This window comes from Cricetulus griseus, chromosome 5 (assembly GCF_003668045.3).
Source record: "Cricetulus griseus strain 17A/GY chromosome 5, alternate assembly CriGri-PICRH-1.0, whole genome shotgun sequence".
NCBI classification, from domain to species: Eukaryota; Metazoa; Chordata; class Mammalia; order Rodentia; family Cricetidae; genus Cricetulus; species Cricetulus griseus.
The window spans coordinates 77347153-77372093 of record NC_048598.1 but is presented as its reverse complement, the minus strand read 5'-3'; the positions used below and the strand labels follow the sequence as shown (position 1 = coordinate 77372093).

Below are 24941 nucleotides of genomic sequence, written 5' to 3'. Positions count from 1 at the left end.
TGTATTGAACTTCTAAGTATTTGTAAATTCACTCTGTTCCACCACTTTGTCTGTTCTTCAAACTCTCAATATGCAAATTCTGCTCCTTTGGGCCTGTTTCCTACTTCCTCTATTTATTGCTAACCCTTTTATTTCTTCATTTCTCTCTCTTCTCTGCCTTTCTTTAATGTCTCTTTCTGAATTTTTATTTGAAAGTATTACCTTTTATCCACCTGGGAATATGCTGCTCATTTATAAGGTGATTGTTATTCTTTTCAGTTTTATGTGTTCAATGACCTCTCTTCCCATTTGTCCATGTTTGTTCTTTTTTTTTTTTTTAAGATTTATTTATTATGTATACAGTGTTCTGTCTGGATGTATCCCTGCAGGTCAGAAGAGGGCATCAGATCTCATTACAGATGGTTGTGAGCCATCATGTGGTTGCTAAACTCAGGACTTCTAGAAGAGCAGCCAGTGCTCTTAACCTCTGAGCCATCTCTCCAGCGCCCCCATGTGTGTTCTTAACGTCCCATTTTTTTCTTTTAATATCCTCTAATGCTCACCAGTATATTTAACTCTGCTTGGAATGTTGCCTTACATTTTTGTCTTCACAATAACTTAGGGGAGAAAGCATGTTCTTTTTGGTTTTTCTTAGGCACTGTTTATGGATATGTTCACTATTTCTCTGTTGATTTTCATGGCATCTGGTTGTTTATAATGGTCTTTTAAATTATGTGTATATGTGTGCAGGTTTGTTGCAGTGTCTGGAGAGGCCAGAGGTAGAACTGCAAGCAAGTTGAGAAGTGAACTTGAGTCCTCTGCATGAGCAGTAAGTAAGCCATCTTAACCACTGAGCCACCTCTTCTTTATCCTGTTAATGAGATTCTAAGTCACTGGGATCATGTGCTATACTAAGCAATTTTGTTTGGACTGAGAACAGATGAATGTTGTGTCCTCCAATATTCTGTTCACAGACCTTTGGATTCCTGGCCCTGTGTCCCTTCCTTTTTACCAACTGTCTTAGTGAGGGTTTCCACTTCTGTGATGAAAAATCATGACCAAAAAGCAAGTTGGGCAGGAAAGGGTTTATTTGGCTTACAATTCAACATTGGTGTTCATCACTGAAGGAAGTCAGGACAGAAACTCAGGGCAGAATCCCAGTTTCAGGAGCTGATGCAGAGGCCACGGAAAGGTGCTGCTTACTGGCTTGCTTCCCCTACCTTGCTCAGCCTACCTTTTATAGAGTTCAGGATCACCTGCCACTCACCATGGGCTGGGCCCTCCTCCATTGATCACTAAATGAGAAATGCCTTACAGCTGGATCTCAAGGAGATATTTCCTTAGCTGAAGCTCCTTCCTCTAATTAATCTATAGCTTGTGTCATGTTGACCCACAAAACCACCCAGCACAACTGACCCCTTGTCAACTTGACACACAAAAACATCACTATTAAGCCACAACCCTACCCTTTTTTACTCATCCCCATGATCTTAAATAACTTTAAAAGTCCCACACTCTTTACAAAGTCAAGCACATAAAATTTCAGTTCCTTTAAAATAGTCAATCTCCTTAAAAATCCAAAATCTTTTAAAATTCAAGTTTCTCAACTCCAGTAAAATACATCCTTACTTCAAGAGAGAAGAATCAGGGCACATTCACAATCAAAGCAAACAAAATTCCAACCATCCAGTATCTGGGACTCACTCATGATCTTCGGGACTCCTCCAAAGGGCTTGGTTTACTTCTCTGACTCTGCCTTCTGTAGCACACACAGCATGTCTTCTAGGCTCTGGCTGACTCCACTGCATTGCTGCTGCTGTTCTTGGTGGTCATCCCAATAAGGCACCTCTAAAACACTGGGGTTTTCTGCTGCAACTGGCTTCACTTTCACCAATAGCCTCTCATTGGCTCTCCTCATGGTGCCAAGTCTCAACTTCTTGCATGACCCCATCAGTCCTGGACCTTCAACTGCCACCGAGGCTCACCTTCACCAATGGCTTCTCCTGGCCTCTCAGAGGGTCAAGCCTTAGCTGCTCTCTATGACCCTTTCATGCCTTCAAAAACAGTACCACCTGGGTGACGTTTACACATTACCAAGTGTGGCTGCCAGCACAAGGTACAACCTTGACAGCTTCTGGAACACAGCTTTTCTGTGCTCTCAGGGAACACTTCCCAGAAGATTTCACCTCAATCATGCTGGTCTCTTCTTAATTACCACTAATTTCTTAGCTCCAGGTGACCAGCATCAAGTATCCCAGGAATGCAAAATCTTGCTTTAGTAGCTCTGGTATCTTGTTAATCAGGTGATTCTTCAGTCCCAGCAAGCTAGAACCACAGGATCTTAATTCCTCTGATAACTCTCTAGCTTGTGTCAAATTGACCCACAAAACCAGCCAGTACACCAACCTAAGGACTGACCCTTCTGATAGGTTGTAAGCCAGTCCCCCTCAGCTCTCCTGACAAGTGCCTCTTCTGTCTTGGCTTGATATGCAGCCTAGACTAAGATGGGTGGAATGGAATTGGAGACTGCTTGATGAAACCTGATGCTTGCTTTTCTTTCTTTAAGCTTTACCTCTTTGTGAGCTAAGATTAGAGAACAATTACCCAAGGAACTCTCAGGGGCCAGTGTCTCGTCTTCAACCTTCAGTTACGCTTGGTAAGTGGTGCAGGAGTGGACTCAAAATCTAACTACAAGGGTCCTGGCAAGTATGAAATTCACAGTTGTGTACACCTCCCATCCTAATGCACCCTTGTGGTTTCTTAACAACAGATGATGCCATAAGCACCAGTACAAGAGCAAATGATTCCTCCTCATCTATTATGAGAGCACTAGACATTGGGTAACAAAGGTCACCAATTTCAGGATAGTACTCTTGATGATCCTTCCTGAACAGTATACACAGTTACTCTTATGAACATTTATGATATTTGGTTAAAATGTTCTGGATCATTCCTGTTAGCCCCAAGTGGAACTAGTCACCAGAATATGAAGCCTGTCAAAATCACACAGCTGGCCATCTTCTGATGTTCTCCTTTTCCTTCCCAAGGACTAAGGAAAATCTTGGAACTTTTCTGTATACTGTTGTAATTCTCACTGGCTGACTCTCTGCTTTTGACAAACCTGCCAGCTGATTTTGATGCTACCAACCCCCAAAGAGCCACGACATACAAATATTTGAGAAACATAAGAGATGAAGTATGTGCTATCCCAAGTGCCACCGAGTCTTCTGTAGGTATGTTTGTCAGCAGGACCTCCCATGGTCACCTTGAGTTTTCAGTGTCTGGTGGGCCTTGCATACCAGAATCACAAGGCTGACCTCATTAAACATGCTGATTCCAGCTCTCCTTCTAACATCTAAGTCAGTAGAACTGAGATAAAAGCCAGGAATCTGCAAGTTCTCTAGATGATTCTGAAGAGCATGCTTTTAGAAACACTTTTAATCTACCACATCCCTCCAAACGCCAGAACTTCAAAGATAGCTCACTTAAATGAAAAAGTGTGGGCAAGCCAGCTCTTCAAAATGCCAAAAATATCTGTCTTTGCCAAGGAGCACCAGTTGTCATGGTCAATTGATCACCTTCTTCTGATTTTTTGTTCTCTTTTAGTTCCTTTGATATTTACACATATTCTGTCTGAGTCACTTGAGCTTATGGTTTATGGTGTGACTAATACTCTGGGGATAGTTAATGAGTACAAATGAGAAATACCATGAACCTCATTGGCACATAGATGTTCCCACCCCCATCTCCTGCCTCTGAGCATCCTCAGTCTGCTCCAACTAGGTATAAAAACAGACCTAGGTCCCACCACTACTGGGGTCTATACAACTTTCCTTTAAAAGCATTCTTTCCAACTTTGCTAGTTGGATTAATTCAGTTGGGAGACACTGTCTGGCCATCAAATGTGCATGATGAGCGAGCCTAGGTGGACAGGGAGTCAGTCATTGCCAAGATTCTGAGAAAGAACAGAAGGATGGCAGTACTTCTGGTTGTGACTCATTCACTCTGGTGACCCACGGGGAATTACCTAGCCTTCCTCTGACCATCTGTTGGTGACAGCCACGTATCTGAAACTCCTTCGGTGTTTCCATCATGAGAACTCTCATCACAGAGCAAAAAGATGTTCAGTTTATCCAACAGAACTAAATCCTGCCCTCTCTTAAGATGCAATATCAGAGCCAATTTCTTAACAATGCATAGTCCACCAAATATCACATCCATCTACAACTTTGAGCTATGAGCTTATGCTTATTTTAAAATACATATTAATTTTAATTGTCATAAGTGTACATGTATTTATATTTATAATGTGACATTTCAGTTCAGTAGAGAACATGAACGGCCATTTTTTAAAAGCAACTCAAATAAAACTCAAAGGTGAATAAAAAAAGTAAGTTCATAAACTGGTGGTCAAGTCATAAGCATGCTAATAAGATAGGTCCCAAGCTTTCCAAGAGAAGTCAGTCACCTAATTGAAAGTAGATTATCTTCTCTTATTTGTTTACCAAATAATTCTGTGCTAACAGGGACAACAGACCAACTGTGCTATTTCTCAGTGATACAATCTAGCCCAGAACTGGAAACAATAATTTATTATCACAAAAATATTCTTTAAAAACTACTGTTAAAATTTGAATTATGGAATAAACTGACAGAGGAATTTATGTGGTTTCAATAAAGCCTTGGAACTACCTGCTACACACAAACAGTAAATTCATTTTGTCACACAGTAACCAAGTGTTCTTCCTCATATCAATATGCCAGACTGACCCTACTTCTGTCTTTTCTATTCTCTTAAATCTAACTTCTATTATGTTCACTATATAGTTTGTTTTTCAAACAATGCATTAGGGATTAAGCAATTTGGCATTAACAGCTACAGTCAACAATTTTCAATGCCTACAGCATCCAGCACAGTGGCTAAACCACCGACCAAGACAAATCACAATTGAATATGCAAGATGCCTGTGACAAGGCTGCTTTCTGAAAACCCCCAAACTCTGGTGTTTTCTCTAATGGCCACCACTTCACTTTGGACAGCTGCTTGCACATCTCCACTGCTGAGCTGAACTCAAAAGGACTACCTTTCTCACCTCTTCCTCTCCATCTCCCTCCTCCTGGAAGCTGCCAGGATTTACAACTTGCCTACTCTGTGGTTTTTCTTTCAGCCTCCAATTAAATGTTCACTGAATTTCAAAAGGAAAATAAAATTTCTCTTAACATTTAAATTAATCCCTGTCTTAGGGTTTCTACTGCTGTGAAGAGACAACCATGACCACAGCAACTCTTATAAAGGAAAACATTTAATGGGGTGGCTTACAGTTATCATCATGGCAGGACATGGTGATGTGCAGGCAGACATAGTGTTGGAGAGGTAGCTAAGAGTTCTACATCTTGATAAACTGCCAACAGGAAGTGAATTGAGACACGGGGTGTGGCTTGAGCATATATGAGACCTCAATGCCAGCATCCACATAACATACTTCTTCCAAAAAGGCCATATTTACTACAACAAAGCCACACCTCCTAATAGTGCCATTCCCTATGAGTTTATGAGGGCAATTACATTCCAACTATCACAATTCCTCATGAAATCAACTTCTTCAAATGCTTAGATACAAGTTATTTAGGAAAACTATTCAAATATGAGGGGAAGCCAGGAAAGTTGCTCAGTGGTAGAATATTTGTCTATACCCCAACATACATCAGGCCCTGTGTTCAATTCCTAGTACCTCAAAAATCAAAAACAAATTTGATTACTGGGAATACCCACCTACTGTGGGTGGCACCATTCCCTGGGCAGAGATTCCTGGACCAAATAAGAGTAAAGGAAATGAGCTGAACACTAACATGAACACATTAATTCACTGTACTCAGCACTTGACTGTGCATGCAATGTGACCAGCTGTTTCAAGTTCCTGTTGCCTGAACATCCCTACAATAAAGGGATGATAGATAACCTGGAACTGTGAAACAAATAAACCCTTTCTCTAAGTTGTTTTTGTTGGGGAAATGAAGACAATCGGATAATTAAGCTAAGCCTAAAAAGGCTTGCACAACTCCTGTCCACAGAGTGGAATAAGAGTTCACATTTCATTCCCATGACACACGTTTAGCACAGTGCAAACCACCTTCCTCTACAAAAAGTAATGAAATTAGTAAAGATCTACAAGGTACCACTTTACATTCCATACAAAATGGTAGAAAGGTAGTTAAAGCAACTTTTCACATACCTAGGAGAGATAATGAAGTTCCAACACATGAGCTCAGATCATAGGTGATAAAACCTCAGTGACAGACCCAGGTAAATACTGAAGACACTCAAAATGCTTTACCTGTCAGCCTTCATGAAGAGGTTAGGTGGGAGCTCAATGAGTTGGTTGTGCTGCACATCCAAGACCTCCACTGATGTTCTCTCTAGCCTTTCAGGGAGCCTTGCTAACTGGTTATGTCCTGCCAGCAATTTCCGGAGACTACTATTACAAAATAAGCTGTATGAGAGGGGACAAAACAGAAGGCAACTATTTATATAGGGCTAATTTGGGATGAGAGTTAAAAAAGCACAAGATTTAAATAACCATCATTCTACAAATTATGCATTAATTCAGTACAGGCTAACAGGTTCATTTTAATTTTTTATTAGATTTATTTTAGTCAATGCATAAGAGTGTTTTCCATGCAAGTGTATATGTACACCACATGGGTACCTGGTGCCTGTGGAGGTCAGAAGAAGGCATCTAATCCCCACAAATTAGAGTTAAGGATGGCTGTGAGCCACCATGTGGGTGCTGGGAATTGAACTCACTCTTATGCAAGAACTGCCAGAGTTATGCTGAGTTATTTCCCTAGCTTTAGCAGGTTTATTTTAATATAAACTTGGAGCTATTTGTATTTCAGTGCCTTCTATATTTGTTTCAGAGAAGGAGACACTGAAGAGCTTGGTCTAATCTTGGTCGTATGCTTCTTCAGACCCACAAGGCTAATGTCCTGTCCAGGTGTCTGAATGAACACAGCTGAGCAATCTTCACAGAGATGATTAACAGTAAGCAAAGTCTTCAGGGACATTAAACCTTCTAAATACATCTAAGAAAATGTTACATTTTGCTTCATAATTTAGTTTTCCCCTTTTCTCTCCCTAATGCCTGTATATTTTAGGGACCCGTAGTTTCATCCTATCCCACAGTAGACACCCTCTACTAAAGAGAATAGAATGCAGTATTAGTATCAAATGATAATTCAGTTAAATCCTTCTGGATACTGTCTATGCATTAAAATACTACTTCTCTTTTCATGCATAAATAACTTGTTTGTTGAACCCATCATATACCTTCTTTAGAGAAACAAAGTTTAAATATTAAATCAATTCTAATGAATCACTTTTTCTTGAATATTAGACCTCCAACTGGATTTGTGCAAAATCTGTAGCTAAACACTGAGAGAGAAAGGCAATAGGTATTGTTTTTGCTTCACACACACACACATACACACACACACACACACAGAGAGAGAGAGAGAGAGACAGAGAGAGAGAGAGAGAGAGAGAGAGAGAGAGAGAGAGAGAGAGGAGAGGGAGAGAGAGAGAAACACTGAATTCTATGACTATATAACACTTGGCATTTACTTTGAATAAGCATTTGTTTAGACCCACAAAATCCTATACTGGTTCAGAGTCAATCAAATATTGGCCTTGGGAAAATGGTAAAATCTCAGTTACCTTGTATTTACTAGTGTGTGAAAGTGTAATACAGTGTAAGCACATTTAGTCCCTGACGTGTCACTTGTTGAACTGAGGAGGGAAAGACAAGATAGAAGAATAGTAAGAAAGATAGTGGCAAAACATTTTCCAGCAATTTTCCTCCCTAAATGTGACTGTTTTCTTTTTCATGTTCCTCTACTAAAAGACTGGGCATGGTTTGTGTCTGTCTGTCTGTCTGTCTGTCTGTCTGTCTGTCTGTCTGTCTGTCTTTCATTCTAGTGGTGATTGCTGTATGAGGGTCAATTAAATGTTCAACTAAGTAATATTCTGGGGACAGAAAGCATTTTTAAATGAACCAGATTTATGGATATTACGATGGCTGAAGAACAAAGAGAAACTAATCATTTTGGGCACTGAAATGTAACTTGGATTTATTTTATGAGAGCAATATTCTAATACAACGAGAGCTATATGTGCAATTGGAAACTCTCTAGAAAGTAAAATGAAGTAATTCTTATCACTTGACTCACTATGTCTAAAATTCTTTTAGTATTGTAACTATAAATATTTTACATTTGGTGTCTATATTTATAGTTCTTCACTAGACCTAGTTACATCTCAGGTGCTCACTCTGTGTGTGTGTGTGTGTGTGTGTGTGTGTGTGTGTGTGTGTGTGTGTGTGTGTTTGTGTGTTTGCACGCGTGCATGTCACAGACAACATTAGTCACCACTAGCTATCTTCCTCAATCATCATTCTTTTGAGGCAGGGCCTCTCACTGAACCCACCACCCACCAACTGGCTAGACACTGCACTACAGGGTTGGAACCCTAGCACTGGAAGCAGACACATGTGACTATGCTTGGCTTTTTTATGTGGATACTGAAAATCAAAACTCAGGTCCTCATACTTGTATGATAGACACTTTTGACTGAGTCATCTCCCCAGCCCCTACTCATACTTTTAAGGGTCAATTAAAAGAAGTCTGGCATAAAGATCAAACAAAGGTTAAGCTAAATGTTACATTTACCTTATTTGTATTGATATTTTTGATTATACATTGATAGAAACAACTTTCCCCTGTCCTATGACTGGCTAAAAAGGCTGAAATAACTGAACTTAAATTTTGGTAGCAACTACTTAAATTAAAATTCCTAATCAGTGTCTTGGTCAGAAGAGCCACACTTCAAATGCCAGGCATCACATACAGACGTTAGGAGCACTGAGGTAAACACCATGTTCATCACTGAAAGTTCCCAGGAGAGCCTAGGAAGGACTTCTCTTATGGTTCATTAACTACCTGGGTAGTCACAATTATTTAACTGGAAAAGATTTATCTACATCTATGGATATTAGAAATCATCACATGGCTACTTCAAAAATCTTATTATTAAAGAACAAATTATGATGGGAAGATGAGTCAGTGGTTGGAGCTCTTGCTGTGACGCCTGACAAGCTGCATTCAGATCCCAGAACCCGGTCAAGCCGGAAGCAGCAGCACCCATGTATGAAATCCTGTGCTTCTATGGTTGAAATGAGATTCTCAGAAACATGGGGGCCAGCTAGCCTATGTATGCATCAGCACATAAAAAAGACCTTGTCTTCTCCAAGGTGGACACTGAGGACTAACCGAAAGGTAGTCCTCTGACCTCCACGTGTAAACCATGCACACACCCCAATACTATTAAAAAGCACAAATTATGGCAAAAGGTAAGAGTTAAAGGGGAGAAAGGAAGTGATGTCTGTAGATTTCCTATTTCAAATTTGAATTCAAAGAGAAAAAGACCACCTAGTTTGCTCTTTGAAGGTGCAGTGATCTAACAGTATCCAACTGTGTCATGTCCCACAACCACCAAAATCGTATCCCAGGGAAAACAAAAATTATCTAGGGTAAGGTAGAAAGAATTAAGATCCAAGAGGTACATTCCTGGTTTATTTGCAATTTTCCAATAAACACTACCACATCTGCAATGTCAGCCTGAAAGTCAAAGGCTTACTCTACTCTCCACCCTACGACAATACAGGAATAAAAAAACAATGAATACATTTGAAAACAGTCTCTTGGGATTCACAACAACAAGCTAATAAGATAAACACTAAGTCTGTTGGGGAATATTATTTTTAGGTGTGTTGCTTTTGTTTATGCTACATTTGTTTAACTCTGTGAAGCTGTGTTTCTGTGACTGTCTAAAACACCTGGTGGTCCTAATAAAGAGCTGATGGGACAATATCGAGGCAGGAGCAAAGGCTAGGTGTTGCTGACAGGCAGAGAGAATAAACAGGAGAAACGAGAAAGGAGGAGCAACCTGAGAACAAGGAGAGGAGAACATCAGGGACCAGCCACCCCGCCACCCAAGGAATAAGAGAGAAAGTGGATTTCCAGAAGAGAGAGATAAAAGTCCAAAGGAAATGGCAGGCAGGTTAATTTAAGATAAGAAAAGCTGTCTAGAAACAAGACAGGCTAAGGCCAGGCATTCATAAGTAATAATAAGCCTCCATGTGTAATTTACTTGGGAGTTGGGTGGCAGGGCACCTCAGAAAGCCAAAAGAATAAAAAACATCACACAACTACATAAGTCAGTATATTGTCACTGATCAACTATTTTTTTTTTTTAATTCTATCCTCTCATTTAATCTGAAATACTTACCGGGCAGGAAGTTCACATATTTGGTTATGGCCAATATCTAAAACTTCTAACTTTCGGCTTTCACATACCCACTCAGGCACATTTTCTAGACAGTTTCTGAAGATAAGAAGATAAAAATTATTTTAAAAGTTAAATTTGGCCTCAAATATGTGGTTTAATTTTTTTTAAATTTATGTATGTCTGAGTATATGTACACTTTCATTTGGGTGCCCACTGAGGCCAGAAGAAGGCATAAGATCCTCTGGAGTGGGAGTTACAGACAGTGAGCCACTGGTATGGGTGCTGGAAGTGAACGATAGACAGTTCTCTGCAAGAGCAGCACACACTTTACTTCTGGGCCCAGCTCCTCAAATGTACTTTTAAGCTCAAAACAACTACAGAGAAATAAAACTTTTGAAAAAATCCCAAAATACAATGAACAAGGTCAAAAGGATATATGAAATCACTGTATTTTAAAACCAAGATGAATTATCATACTAGAGTAGAAATAAAAACTAACAGATACAGCATTTGCACCATCTCTAACATCTAAAAGATTTCTACTTCTCAGTTGTTAACACTCCTTTAGAGACCACTGCAAATTCAGAAAGAGGACTAGTACTGAGGGGAAAATTGATCCAGTTAAGTCAAATGATCAATTAACAAAGTGTTACTTTCAAGTTTATATTTTTATCATTGGCATTAGCATTAAAATAATTCTCAGTTCTAGTTGCATCATGAAAATACAGTTACTGGGAAGAATGGGAAGTGAAATGGTGCACTAACAGTTAAGACTTAGAATTAGATATTTGAAAATGTTTACTTGGACATTTGACAATAATTAAAGATTTTATTAAGTGATCTGACCACACACATAAACACACACAGACCACAAGAAGGGCATGTCATGTGCCAAAGTCACAAAGGAAGATGAACAATATTTAAGTGACGAATTTAGGGATCTGACCTAGGGATTCCAATGAGGACTATGTGCCAATTATATTCTATGAGTAAGAGGGAAAACAGGCTCACTCAATAGCCAACTCTCTGAAGTAAATCTGTACAAGGCATATGTACCTATGTATACAAACTCCTGTTTTCATTTAAAGGCTGAAAAATTAAACCCAGAGTTGATAAGGAGGTGTGGAAAACAAAAAACCTAAGAACTTAATCAAGTAATGTCTGAATTTAAGTTAATTAAATACACTGTAGAAATTTAATAGCAAATTCAAGAAACCATTCAAAGAGCTTTATATCTAAGTTTATAATATAGTTACAAATGAAATAATTCTTCCAGTAGCTAAAAACTAAAAAGGTGTTTATTATTAAAGTAGCCTAATCTGTATGCTTTTCATGATGAAAGTTAAAATTTTATGCCTTATAACTCATACTGCCATTGGGATTGCAATGGATGGTGCCTCACAAACACCACAATCCACACCCTCAAACAGCTTAGAGTTGGCATCTCCAGAGAGCCAGACCCTATGTGTTCTAAAATTTTGGGTCTTTGCTTAAAATGACTTTCAATTTTAGTAGGTTAAAATTACTGAAGTTTCACTTGTGTGAATACATGCTGTAGACAAAGCCATGCCTTTATGTCAAGTGGAGGGGGGAACATCTATTTTTGTATTTTTTGGCACTGGAATCAATAAGACTCACTGCAGAAACATCAGAAGCTCTGCCTATTTACAGCAAGCTAAGAGCTCAACAGCTCGCAGAGGTTTAGGCAAGTACATGTGTATACAAAGTGTCAAAAAGGAACTTAGAGAAACAGCAGCATACAATTAATACACTTAAAGGGCTATTGGACCTTCAAGTCACCTGAAGTTTCAAGTCTTTTAGGTGCAAACCTAGAGTCCAAATTGGTTCCAGAGCTAGAGGGCTACCTAAATGGTATGGGCTTGTTTAGCTTGGATGAGGCCCTGAGTTTGAACTCAGATACAGGATGATCACAAAGGATGGCATCCAAAATCACTTGATTTTTTTTTTTAGATGAAATTTTAAATTAAGTTTAATTTTTATTATTTTAAGACATTTTAGTTTTTGTTACTTTCCTTCAAAATCTATAAATTAAAAAAACAACAACAACAAAAACTTAGGCATAGACTTGGATGGAATAAGCTAAAGAACTCCCCAATAGGCCAGCAGTTCTGTGAGGTGCCGCCTTCTTACCTTGAGACATCCATGTAAGACAGATAATTCGGTACCGGGTAAACATCAAGTTGAATGAGTTCTAGGAGGGGAAAGAACACAAACACGTTACTACCCACGTGACTCCATAAGTAGGAAGTGTTGGCTTTCGCCCTCCTCTGTTTAGTTTAGGAAGTACAATGCATCTTCCTGTGTAACTGCAGGAGAGTAAAGCCATTTTCCAGTGCTACCATGTGTGAGTCAGTCACTCTCTCTCTCATATATGTGCTCCCTCACCGTTACATGTGATAAACTGTACTAAAAGGTCACCCAAGTGAACAGCATATTTTTAATTCTCATAGATCATCCACAAAACGAAACACCCCTCGTTTTTGACTCCCTCACAACTGGGACAGCACACTCGGGAGCATCGTAAGTGAGCTCCTCTACTAAGATCAGAAGGTTTTCTGTATTTAGGAAATGGACATCACTATCTGTCTAGGGCTCTGTTCTTTGAACAGAGCAGTTTCTGAAAGGCCTGCTCTTAATTCACAGGTTCAGCCCACTCTGGTCCCAGTGAGTGGTTTACAGAGTAACTTTTGGTACCAGCTCTCTTCTTTCCAACGTTTCAGGCACCCACCCACCTTAGAACAGATGAGTCAAGCATCACAGTTACAGCCTGGTTGCAGGTTCCCTTAGCTCACATCAAGTCTGTCTTGGTAACCTGGACAAGTGGTGAGTGGATTCTCCTCCTCTCTTGTAAGTGTATCTTGTTATCGGTGAGAAAGCATCGCATCTGCCACATACATCCTCCTAAGGGTCTCTCCTGTAGTCGCACTATCTGACTCCACACCATACATTCCACAGGTAATAAACAACCCCCAAATAAGGGATCTTATTAAATAACTAAGAATTTTGCTTTCAGGATATTCCTGTGGGCACATAAGTAATCCCATTGTCAGTGGAACACAAAATTGTAGGTCTTGAATGGAGTCTACAGTGGACTTTCCTTCTATACTCCAGTATTTAATTGGGAAGCCAACAAAACAGTTTACCTTGCTTTAAGCAGAACAAATGACCACTGGGAGCAATTTAACATGACATAAAAAACCAACTAGGAATAATAAAATCTTCCCTTCTAGTTCCTGTATATAACAAGCCAACATTCTTCTTTCATGACTTTTATCTTGGAAGGGTTTAACATTTTACTAAATGAGGAAAGAATAAAGTCAGTGAGGCATGGATGATGGTGCTGGGTAAACAGAGCAGCTTGGATGTAGTTTGCCACTTACCATTAGAAGAAGCATATAGTGCTTTTAGGAAATAGCCACAAATGTTCAATGTCACCAGCTGATTCCTTTCACAGTGCAGAACTTCTATGTTGTTGAAAATCATAGCATCTAGATCACCAAGTTTATTGTCTCGAAGGTCAAGCTGAGTGACATGCTGCACAAAGTCCACTTCGTCTGCTATAAGCTTTCTGAGTATGTTCAGTCTTAAGGAGGAAGGACACAAACACAAGTTCCTTAGCTACAATGCTAGAAATAAACTGCTGAACCCAAATAGTGTGCAGTAAGGACTCAAGTCTTAGTGTATTTGAGTTCTCCATGCTGTCTGTAATCTTAGCATCGGCCTTTTTTAACTGGGAAGATTTGCTAGCTATTTTTAGCTACAATTCTAAGAGGTCTGAAACACAATTTAGGCCATTAAGGCTGGAAGAGGAGCAAGTATATTGATTTCACTTAATTCACTCTAAAAGAAGAAAAATATCTACTTAGGCACTTCCAAAGAAAGAGGCTGGGAAGGCACAGATGGCATACTGGAATGAACATTGGAAACAAATCCAGAACCACCTGAGACACACTGCCATTGCACTGGCTCCCTAAAGGAAGAGACGGACGCATGGAAAAGAAGGACACACTGAAAAGAAGATAGGCAAGTATAAAGGACAATGACCTCAAGTCACATATCAAATGGGAGCACAAGAGATGGAAAGGTAGGAACAGGGATTCTTGATTGTCAGGGTCAGGACTGATAGCTAAAGCTATTTCCATACATAGACTACTACTCAAAAGAGCAAAGTGCAGAAGACACTGAACACTGGCATCATGATTATTGAGAAATCATAAAATGAAGAGCCTCAATGGGGATCAACAATTTTAGAATGGAGCAAAATATAGGAAAGATGGCAGAATCTTTTGTCATGATAAAATAGTTGGTTGAGTGAAGCTATTGTAGATAAGCTGTGAAAGACAAGCATTAATGAATCATTATGAGAAAGTTATGAAACCAATATTACAAATATAAATTTAGTCCCCACTGCAAGAAAATAGATGGAAATGTCACTTCTTGGCACCAAGATAGGCTACACCTCTCTCCGCAGTGAGAAAGCACTGAGCTTGCACTGTTATTATACATGGGCGTTTAAGATCAGCCATTCTCTGGAGGTTCTGCCCTTCAGAAAACAAAATGGAACTATGTATATAAGATAAGTATATAAGCTATTAAGCAACAGAAGGATGAGTGACAGCACAGAGCCAGGATTTGTCAAGGGCAGCACATGGTGTCTTCAAATGTCCCTAAAATGATGTTTTTAGTTCCTTCTTTTCTTGTTCTGGGTTGTAAGATTCAAAATTTGGCCTTAGCCCAGAAATGTGCCTATTTCCAAATGCTCACTAGATGATCAAAATGTGCACAAAGGGGGAAAAAAGCCTCATTTTGGAGATAACAGGACTGAAGGAATTTAAAGAATGTTTAATGTTCTCCCCCAAATTATACTTTGAATGACCATAATAGCATTATCATTTTCATTTCAAACAACAACCCACCCACCTACCCACAAGTCACTGTATTGTACCAAGATGATGAAAAAGAACTTTAATGAAGAATCAGAAGAAAGTCCATGAGGAAAGGAAAGTGGCATTCCTGTGTGTGGAAGAGCAGCTCCAAGGATTATCTTCTAGCTCCAAGTAGAGACCTTGAGCACCAGTCACCTAACTCTCATCTGTCAAATGAGAAAAACATCTTTCTTATTCTGTAAAATAGTTAAGAAAAATGGAAGAAATACCTGTGTTCCAGGTATGTGTACACTGTGAAGGGCTGTGGCCATGGTGACCACCTCTGGCTTTATAGTGATAAGAGTAACTATAGTAAGCATTGCAAGATGAAGAGCTTTGCAGTGCTCCATAGGAGAACTAAGTATGTGATGATGTAGGAATGTACAAAATACAGAGAACCTACAAAGCAGGTGCACTCCACCTGAATCCTAAGAGTGTAGAGAGTAGGGACTAGATCAAAGGCAGGAAGAATGCTATGTGTGACTTTCAAGTGTGCTACAAGCTAAGTGGATGGAAGGAATAGTAACATGCTGACTATGCTCATGTACTAGTCCATTACAAGTATTTAGCAAGGGCTTTATCTACCAAATGCTAATACTGGGAGAGCAAGGCTAAGTAAGAGCATTGCCTAACAGGCCATGACAAGGAGCCTGCTTTCTAAATTTCTAAGTCATCAGAGCATACACAAGCTTCTATCATATGACTTGCTACTCAAAGCTAACACTTACATCAGCTGTTTTCCTGCACAATCAATCTGTCATAAAGCGCTTGAATACAGCATCAATCTCAAATCACCACATATTTCTAAAACACAGTTTCTATCTCATTGTGGAAAAGTAGCAAAGAAATGGCTTCCCAGCCCATGTTGGAGCACACAGTGAGCAGCTTTAAGACACAGCCTCTTGCACAGGACTTATATGCTAGTGGGCTGGAAGCAGACACAACTGAGGAAAACCTGTGCTTCACAGGTATGGATAAGGATGTAAATAAGGGAAACTAAGGATTAATGGTGCAGTTGGCAGCTGACGGGAACCTGGTCCCAAGAAGACAAAGAGGGCTAAGCAAAGGTGGAGGACTGATTGATTATACTGATGAATGTCAATGTAGGGGAAAGGATAAAAGAAAAGGTAATTGTTATTAAGTCTGATGTAACATTTCTTTTGGAAGGAAATGCAATAAAATCAGCTGTTTGTGTAGAGGGAATTCAGTGATACCTCAAACTTCAACCGAAAGCACCAAGGCAGCACTAGAAGCAAATCTACACTCTCTCCCTCTGCTTTAACACAGGAACCCAGAAAGAAGCTGTTACCTGTGCACTTAGTATTTACAAAATGTCCAGTGTCTGCTCTGATAAACAGCATCTCCCGGATGTCATCCAAAAAGACTCAAACTAAAATCACAATCCCACTGGGAGTTGGTGGCACATGCCTTTAATCCCAGCACTCAGGAGGCAGAGGTAAGTGGATCTCTGAGTTCCAGGCCAGCCTGGTATACAGAGTGAGTGCCAGGACAGCCTCCAAAGCAACAAGAGAAACCCTGTCTCGAAAAACAAAAAACAAATATATATATGTGTGTGTGTGTGTGTGTGTGTGTGTGTGTGTGTGTGTGTGTATAATATATTATATATAATCACAATCACAGAACCTCACAGAGCTCTTTCTAAGAACTGTTATGAGACATATTAAGTCAATTTCTTTTGTAATCTCATTCAAGAAAAATGATTTGTCACATGTACCACGAAACTCTGAAACCATTTCAAGCTTGTTACCTGAGGTCAGTGCCCCTACCATTGCTGGCTCTAACAAAGCCATACCATTGAGTCACTGAAAAAAAAAATAGACCTACATTCTGAAATACAAAATTATCTATTCAAACAACTCAAGCTAATAACATTATGCTTGTAAATAAATTTAACCAGGCAAAGTGTCAGTCCCTGTCCCATTCTAAAAAGTTCTCAAACTCAGATCAATTACAACTATTTATACTGGCCAAATGAAGAATTATAGTCCTGCATACCATTAATACCCCCTAGTCAGGAAAGCCTTCGTTCTTTAGCATGAGGAAAGATGAAGCTAAGCAATTCTCCATTTGCAGGATGTATGGTTCAGAAGCCAAACCACATAAGTGGGAAAAAAGGGAGCTAATGAAGTCACTTTACTGAATGAGCCTCAGAAAGCACTGGAGCTATCGTGAAGGGAAAGTGGGTAGTGAAGCAAGGACAGACCCACTTTCCACAAACAGAGTAAAGATGCCAAGAAAGACACCTGAACAGGCTTCAGGAGTGGAGATAGGCCTCAGGCGGTATAACAACTGAACATAACCTTTGCAGAAGTGCTAGGCAGTTCAACTCAATTCTCTCCACAACTCCACAAATTAGGTTCTATTATTAACTGTCATTTGTAGATCAGAAGCAGACACATAGAAATGATCCCACTCAAGATTTACTATGGCTAGTAAGTGGACATCAACTTCTGGTGAATGGCAGCAGGGGAGATGGAGAGTTTAGTTGAAAAAGTAACAAACTGAGTAAGCTAGAAGTAAGACAGCCATGTACACTGCTCTCTAAGAAATTAAATCCATGACAGGCTCTTGTTTTTCTTTTAAAAAGATAAATTTAAAAACCATCTTCCTTGGGCATATAGAGATGGCTCAGCTGTTAAATGCACTTGCTTGTCTTAGTAGAGGACCTGAATTTGGTTCCTAGTACCCACAAGGCAGCTCACAATTGTCTGTAACTCCAGTTCTAGGGGGGCCTGACACCCTCTTCTGATATCAGTGAGCCCCAGGCATGCACATGGTGCATACATGCATTCAGGCAAAACACTATTCTATGGAGAATAGAATAAATACATCTCTAAGGGAATGCAAAAATGGATCCTCTTGTGTAAGGTATCTCTGTGATTAAAAACTGATAGAAGCTTATTTACCAAAGGATGATGGCAAACTATCCATGGGCAGCAAAGACAGTGCCAGAGATTCCTAGCTGGGTTTCAGTGTGCTTGGACTAAAAGTGAAGGCTCTCTGCTTTTACAAGGTATCAGAGTAAAGGGAATAGCTAACTTTGGATAGGAGATTAATTACATAATTTATGTTTTTGTGAAGAATGGTAAGTTAAGTTCTGAGCCACTTGAATGGATATAGAAAAAGTTAAATCAATTTAACTTAATGTGTACATTAAATTAAGGGGGGAAAAATCAAGAGACATTCCACAGTATCAAATATCTCAGGTATGACACAGATAAGATGGGGAACAATCTCCACCATGTTCTCGATGATTTTCAGTTAATGTAAAGAGTCATCTACTCCAGTGCACCTATATATTCATGCAAATTAAAGCTGGGTTCAGGTTCACAAAACCAAAGAAAACCTCACAATGCAAAGTCATTCATCAGTGGGATTTTTTTTCAAAGCAAGCTTCATGAAGAACAAATCCCACAATCAGTCATTTCTTCCCTCTGGGTACTAGTTCACCCCACAATACAAACCAGTCAGTCAAATGAGATATATTTCTCAAAAGAAGTTACCTTAAGTCCACATGTTTAATATGAGGCATTCTTCTGAAAGCCTGTAGTCTGAGGGTCTCCATACAGTTCCCAGCCATACAGAGTTTGTCCACAGCAGTCAACTTCTCCAACACCTCTGGAATGTCAGTGAATTCATTAAAGGAAAGACCCAGATAGCTGAGCTGGTGCATGTTCTCCAACTCAGCAGGAAGAGACTGGAGAAAATTCCCATCCAGCAAAAACGTCTGCAAGCTATCAAAGAAGACATAACAATTACACAGAAAAATGTACATTTTCCAACTTTCTTATCAACATACAAGTTCATGAAGATCACATTACTGTAATGCTGCAAAATGCATAAGGACATGCAGAAGGTAACAATGGACAAGGGGGGTAAGATCAGAAATAAGAACCTTAGCCTTCTATTAGAATGAGAAATGCTGCCAATCTCCTCGACTTGCAAAGGTACACATGGGGAAATGTATTAACTGCAATGCAAACCTGTCCCAATATGCACTGTTACTTATTTTTTTCTTAAAATTCATTTCTAAGACTTAAAATTTAATAGCTCAGAAAATGAAAAAGTAACCTCTTTCCAATGCTTAGATCTACTCATTCACAGGGACTGCAGTTCAAAACAATTGCAGTTTAGTTCTTACAAGACTCTGAAGATCTAAACTCTTTTAACACATGAGCTTTACAGACTACAAGTGCCCTCCTGCTAGAGGTGGGGCCAGCAGTTCCTTGGCAAACATAACAAATTAATATGATGTGCAACTTCCACGGGGCCTCCCAGATACCCCGGGGGTTTACAGTACACACTTCTGCATAGCTCCGACAGCTGCTGGGACCTCTCGAAGAGCATTGCAGGACACATTCAGCTCTGCTAGGGTTGGAATGCTGCAGACTGCTGAAGGAAAGGCTCCTAGGTGGTTATTGGAAAGGTTAAGGCTCTTCAGCTTGGTGAACCTATCACAATAAAAGAGAAAGAAGATGCAAATGTAACAAATGCATGTCACAGCCTCTACTTACATTCTTATTCTAGAGCTATTAACTGTGGGAGCTGACTCTGATTGACAAGTAATCTCACAAGTTCCTTCTCACCACATCGTACATACCCTGGCTCATCCCTAAATAGCCAATCTCCAAGCCCACACCCCCCCCAAAAGCACAGTGAGAGTAAAGGTTATTCCAAAAGCCCAAGTTCCTATCCATAACTCACCAACAATAAATTTCTCTTGTCTTAACAGAGCTAACTCTCAGCTTTCCTGGAGTTAGTCTTCTGGGAATTCAGAAAACAGATCACAGAATTGCAGATTTAAAATTCCTACTAGAAAAGTACCTCAGGGATGTCCACAGAGATGCATATCTCTGTATGGGATGCTGTAGCCACGCCTGCTTAGGGCCTGGTTACAGTGTGCCTGACCACACCTGTGAGGGCATGGTCAGGGTGACATAGAGTGAGGGGCATTTAGGTGGCAGGTTTCGGTTTCGGTTCGATTTCAGCTTGCTGTATAGATTACTGCCCGCCGGCGGGCTAGGTCGCTCTGTAAATAAGGCTTTTTCCCTATTAAAATCCCTTGTATTTTTACCTGGCTCTGTATTGGTAATTTCCCACATTATATCCCTCTGGTATTTAAAATGGTAATAAATAAGTGGACAAAATGAGAATGTTCTGGGAGACAGAGATCAAAATGGCAGTCTAACTTTTCATCATTTTGTTCACATAAAAGGAGGAAAAGTTGACAGCCAAGATATCAGAACAGAAAAAAAGGCTAGAAATCACAAGATCCTATCGCAAAACACAGTATAAAATGTTAAGCTTAAGAGGCTGGGAGATGTCTTAGTGGTTAAGACCATTCCCCCTCAGAGAACCGAAGTTTTTCCTAACACCTACCCTAGGCAGCTTCCAACTTCCTGTCCTCCAGGACACCATAACCATCTTCATTCCATAACAGGCATGCGTGTGCACTCACACACACACACACACACACACACACACACACACACAAATAAATAAATAAAAATAAAATAAGTCTTAAAAAAGACTTTAGTGCCAGATAAATAATGTGCATACAAAACCAGTTCTAAAATAAGAGTGGCTGATTTGTAAGAAAAAAGTTAAACATGTACATTCGGCAAAGAGTTTTTAAAAGACCTAATTTTAAACTGCATTTCAATTCTATTGTATTCGCTCAGGTTGCTGATCTCTTCAATATACATAAGAAGAGCAAGCATTATGGAGTTTAGATCAGTAAAAACATCACAACTATTGTACAATATTAGGGGGAAGCTGATGGTTTAAAAGCTAAAAATTCAAGGGAAAAACGTAGGTATATAAAATCTTATACATATTACAGTGGGAGAATATGTGTATCTGTGGTGATGTGAATGAGAATGACCCCCATAGGCTCATGCATTTAGATACTTGGTCCCAGTTGGCAGAACAAAGAACTGTTAGTGGGTGTGGCTTTGCTAAAGGAAGTGTGTTACTGGGGGTAGGCTTTGAAGTTTCAAAATACACCATTCCCAGCGTCCCTCTCTACTTAGTTGCTGTATCTCAAGAATTGAGCTTTCAATTATTGTTAGAGTGCCATGACTGTCTGCGGCTGCTATGCTCCCCACCATGATGGTCATGGACTCTAACCCTCTGAAACCATGAGCACCAAGTCAAGCGCTTTCTTCTATAAGATGTCTTGGTTATGTGTTTATCACAGAAATAGACAAGTAACCGAGATAGTACTTTACACATACATATATATCTCACAGCACATACAGTTTCAAAGCTAAAGGAAGTTAATTAAGTGGATGCTGTGGTATAAACATCTATCCTTTGATGTTGCTGAAACTTAAACAATGTAAGAGCTCTCTACCCACATAAATAGGATTAATGTGATTGAAGGGAACACCTTCACCCCCACCATGTGAGAATTCAGGGAGAAAGTACTGATTTAAAAGTAAGCTCCCAATAAACACCTAATCTGCTGGTACATTGGACTTGGGCATTTCAGTCTCTATTGAATTATGAACAATAAATTCATGCTGCTTGTCAATTACTCATTGTAAGGCATTATACTAGTACAGTCAGAACAGACTAAGATAGTAGGCATTGTCCTGATTTCAGGTAGTTCTTTAAAAAATCAAGAATAGAAGAGGTCCTTGAAGTTATCTTCTTTCCCAAGCACACAGATAAAATAAAATGGCTATGAGAAAGTTGCGTGACTACTGGATACAGCCTTGACTCTACCACCTTTCAACACATCACTGCTAAGAATTCAATAGAGCCGAGCGTTGGTGGCCGCCTTTAATCCCAGCACTCGGGAGGCAGAGTCAGGCAGATCTCTGTGAGTTCGAGGCCAGCCTGGTCTCCAGAGCGAGTGCCAGGATAGACTCCAAAGCTACATAGAGAAACCCTGTCTTGAAAAACAAAAAAAAAAGAAAGAAAGAAAGAAAGAAAGAAAGAAAGAAAGAAAGAAAGAAAAGAAAGAAAGAAAGAAAAAATTCAATAGAATTCTATCAGTATATATTATAAAGACTAGCAGTTACAATTCTTAGTCATGGGTCAAAGAATATATTGTAGGAAAAAATGTCATCTCTTTACTCATTTTCTCCTCTCAAGAGTGGCAGCATCAGCAATGGGGATGCTTTTGCAAATACCTTACGTTTTGTTAAAGAAAACAATTCCAGCATAGTGTTCCCAAACTACCAAAAAATATGAAGACTGACTTCACTTTCGAAAGCAAGCAGTCTATTTCAGAAAAAGGAAAGTAGCCCATGTCCATCGGTCCAACGACAGAGCTCAGGGAGGGAAATAAATCAAACATGCACAGAGAACCTAATGAAGAATAATCTTAACCATTAAAATGACATTGTATGATGCAGTACTATAGCACTACACTGAGCAGACAACAACAGGCAGGCACTGTAGGAGTTTAGACTGTGTGACTTACTTGAAGCTCCAAGGCACATTTTGCTTCTCAGTACTGGCACAGGAGAGTCCAGGTACTGGACAGACTCCAAATTTTCAGAGACAAGATCAGTAACTATGGCTTGTTACTAGCAACCCTTGACATTCCCTTCAAACCAGATACCATAAACCCCATGTATAACGAAGTACAATTACCTGTTAGGAATGGGGCCTCAAGTGAAAGGTGCAAAATGGGGTCAAAGACAAGTTAGTAGAATGAAAGTTGCAAGAACACTACTGGCCAGGTTGATGGCAATTCCTTATTTGCACCCCTTACTTTATTTACATACTAACAGCACTGAAACTGGAAAGGAAAATGTCCAAAGTACTAAAACATGTAAGGGTGTTGTCTATTAGTCCATGTCATTAAGTCCTTATCTGTTCCTTTATACAGCTTCACAGGCATAACTGAAAAGCAGCAGAGAGGAAAAGCTGCCCTCAAAACTGCTATTGAGGAAACAGAGCAATCACTACTTTTGTCCCTTCCCCTTAAATACAGGCAACAATTCACCAGGCAAACATGTCTGTGCTGGCTAGTTTTATGTCAACTTGACACAAGCTAGTGTCATCACAGAGAAAGAAACTCAACTGAGAAAATGCCTCCATAAAATTAGGCTATAGGCAAGCATGTAGGACATTTTGTTATTTGGTCATAGATAGTGGAGAGACCAGAGCTACTGGTCCTGGTTCTGCCTCATGGAAAGCAAGCCAATAAGGCACACTCCTCCATGGCCTTTAGCATCGGCTCCTGTCTCCAGGTTCCTGTCCAGCTTGAGTTCCTGACCTGATTTCCCTCAGTGATTGACAATGGATGTGCAAGTGTAAGTCAAATAAAGTCTTTTCTCTCCAACTTGCTTTTGGTCATGGTGTTTCCTTACCGCAAGAGTAATCCTAACTAAGACAGTCTATACTTAGTTTTAAAGAAAATTTTTAAACTAAATTTTGAAGTATAACCTTTGTGACTACTCCCTTAAGCTAAAGGTTTTTAGATCTACAAAAGAGAAGAGTAGTTAGCTTCTTAAATTGATTAGACAAGTTAAAACACACCAATTTATGCAGACAATGCTTCTACTGTTATTAATCAGCTATAAGCATTTGTAAAACAGGGCAACTACAGAGCTGCAAGCTTATATCATTCTGGCTTCCATGGAACTACTTAGGAGCAAATATGTTCCATAGTAAATGAAGTGGAACCATTTTTATCCAAGGGCTGGAAAGGAAAAAGCTAGTGTTCTACAGCATCAAAGTTGAGAGAACTGAATAAATACAAAAATAAAACAAACAAAACTCCTGCAAGTCTTCATAAACTTTTCCTTCTGGGCTTATTTATCATGGTTATAAAAAATGCTTGATTTTTCTAGTTTCTTACAATTTATCCAATCTACCTATACTCAATAACATATTCAAAGTTCTTTTTGTACATTATACAAAATGGCTATGTATATTTTTACATGTTCAGGAAATAAAACAAAGTAAATATGATGATTATTTCAGTCACAATACTAGTCTTTGTTACATGCAAGTTTATCTATTTTTCATCCAAGAACAAAGCATACTTATGATGGAGTGGCTGGGTTTCATTTTGCTTAGGTCTTAGTATTAGAGGGAACCCAAGGACTCATTCATATCAGGTGCAAGCTCTCAAGTGAGCTGTGCCATTTGCCCTAGTAGTTCTATTTTTAATCATATCCATAAGTACTCAAAGTGAACATGACAGTGATACACAATGAATCAAGAGAGAAAAATTAATACTATATCTTGAACCATTTCCATCATTATTATGCTTATAAATATTAGGATAGAATTTGCATGTTAAACAGGTGCTACACTAGTGAGCTATATTCCTAGTCCATTTTATTTAATCATTATCCAACATGACTGAGTTAGTTAAAAACAATTCTATGGGTGAAAGGATTTTCATTTCAGAACAACAGCTCTTTTTAAACTGTGGTTTTCCTACTGTGGAACATCTTGATAAATTGAAACTCTGGCTTCAACGGTAAGCCATGTAGGAACTGTGTGAAGACTAGCTGTAAACTTAGCTGTGGGCTTAGTCCTCACTCTGCATCAGTTCTGAAAGGTAACATCCTTAAAGGTTCAGGTGGCTTCAACTGATAACACTCACTGAACATGCTAACACAAGAAGGCTGCTTTTATTTGTTAACAAAAATAACACATGTGCATTTTGGCACAGCAAACTGTAG

The 24941-nt window shown here is 39.4% G+C and overlaps 1 protein-coding gene across 1 annotated transcript in view; it reads right to left on the bottom strand.

Annotated features, from left to right (window-relative positions):
* Nucleotides 1–24941, bottom strand: part of Phlpp1 (PH domain and leucine rich repeat protein phosphatase 1) — a 197280-nt gene that overhangs the window by 40670 nt on the left and 131669 nt on the right. The window contains 6 exon segments of the mRNA XM_027417860.2: nucleotides 6315–6470; nucleotides 10322–10417; nucleotides 12473–12533; nucleotides 13723–13925; nucleotides 18792–19022; nucleotides 19593–19739. Of these exon segments, the coding sequence (XP_027273661.2) occupies nucleotides 6315–6470; nucleotides 10322–10417; nucleotides 12473–12533; nucleotides 13723–13925; nucleotides 18792–19022; nucleotides 19593–19739 (894 nt within the window).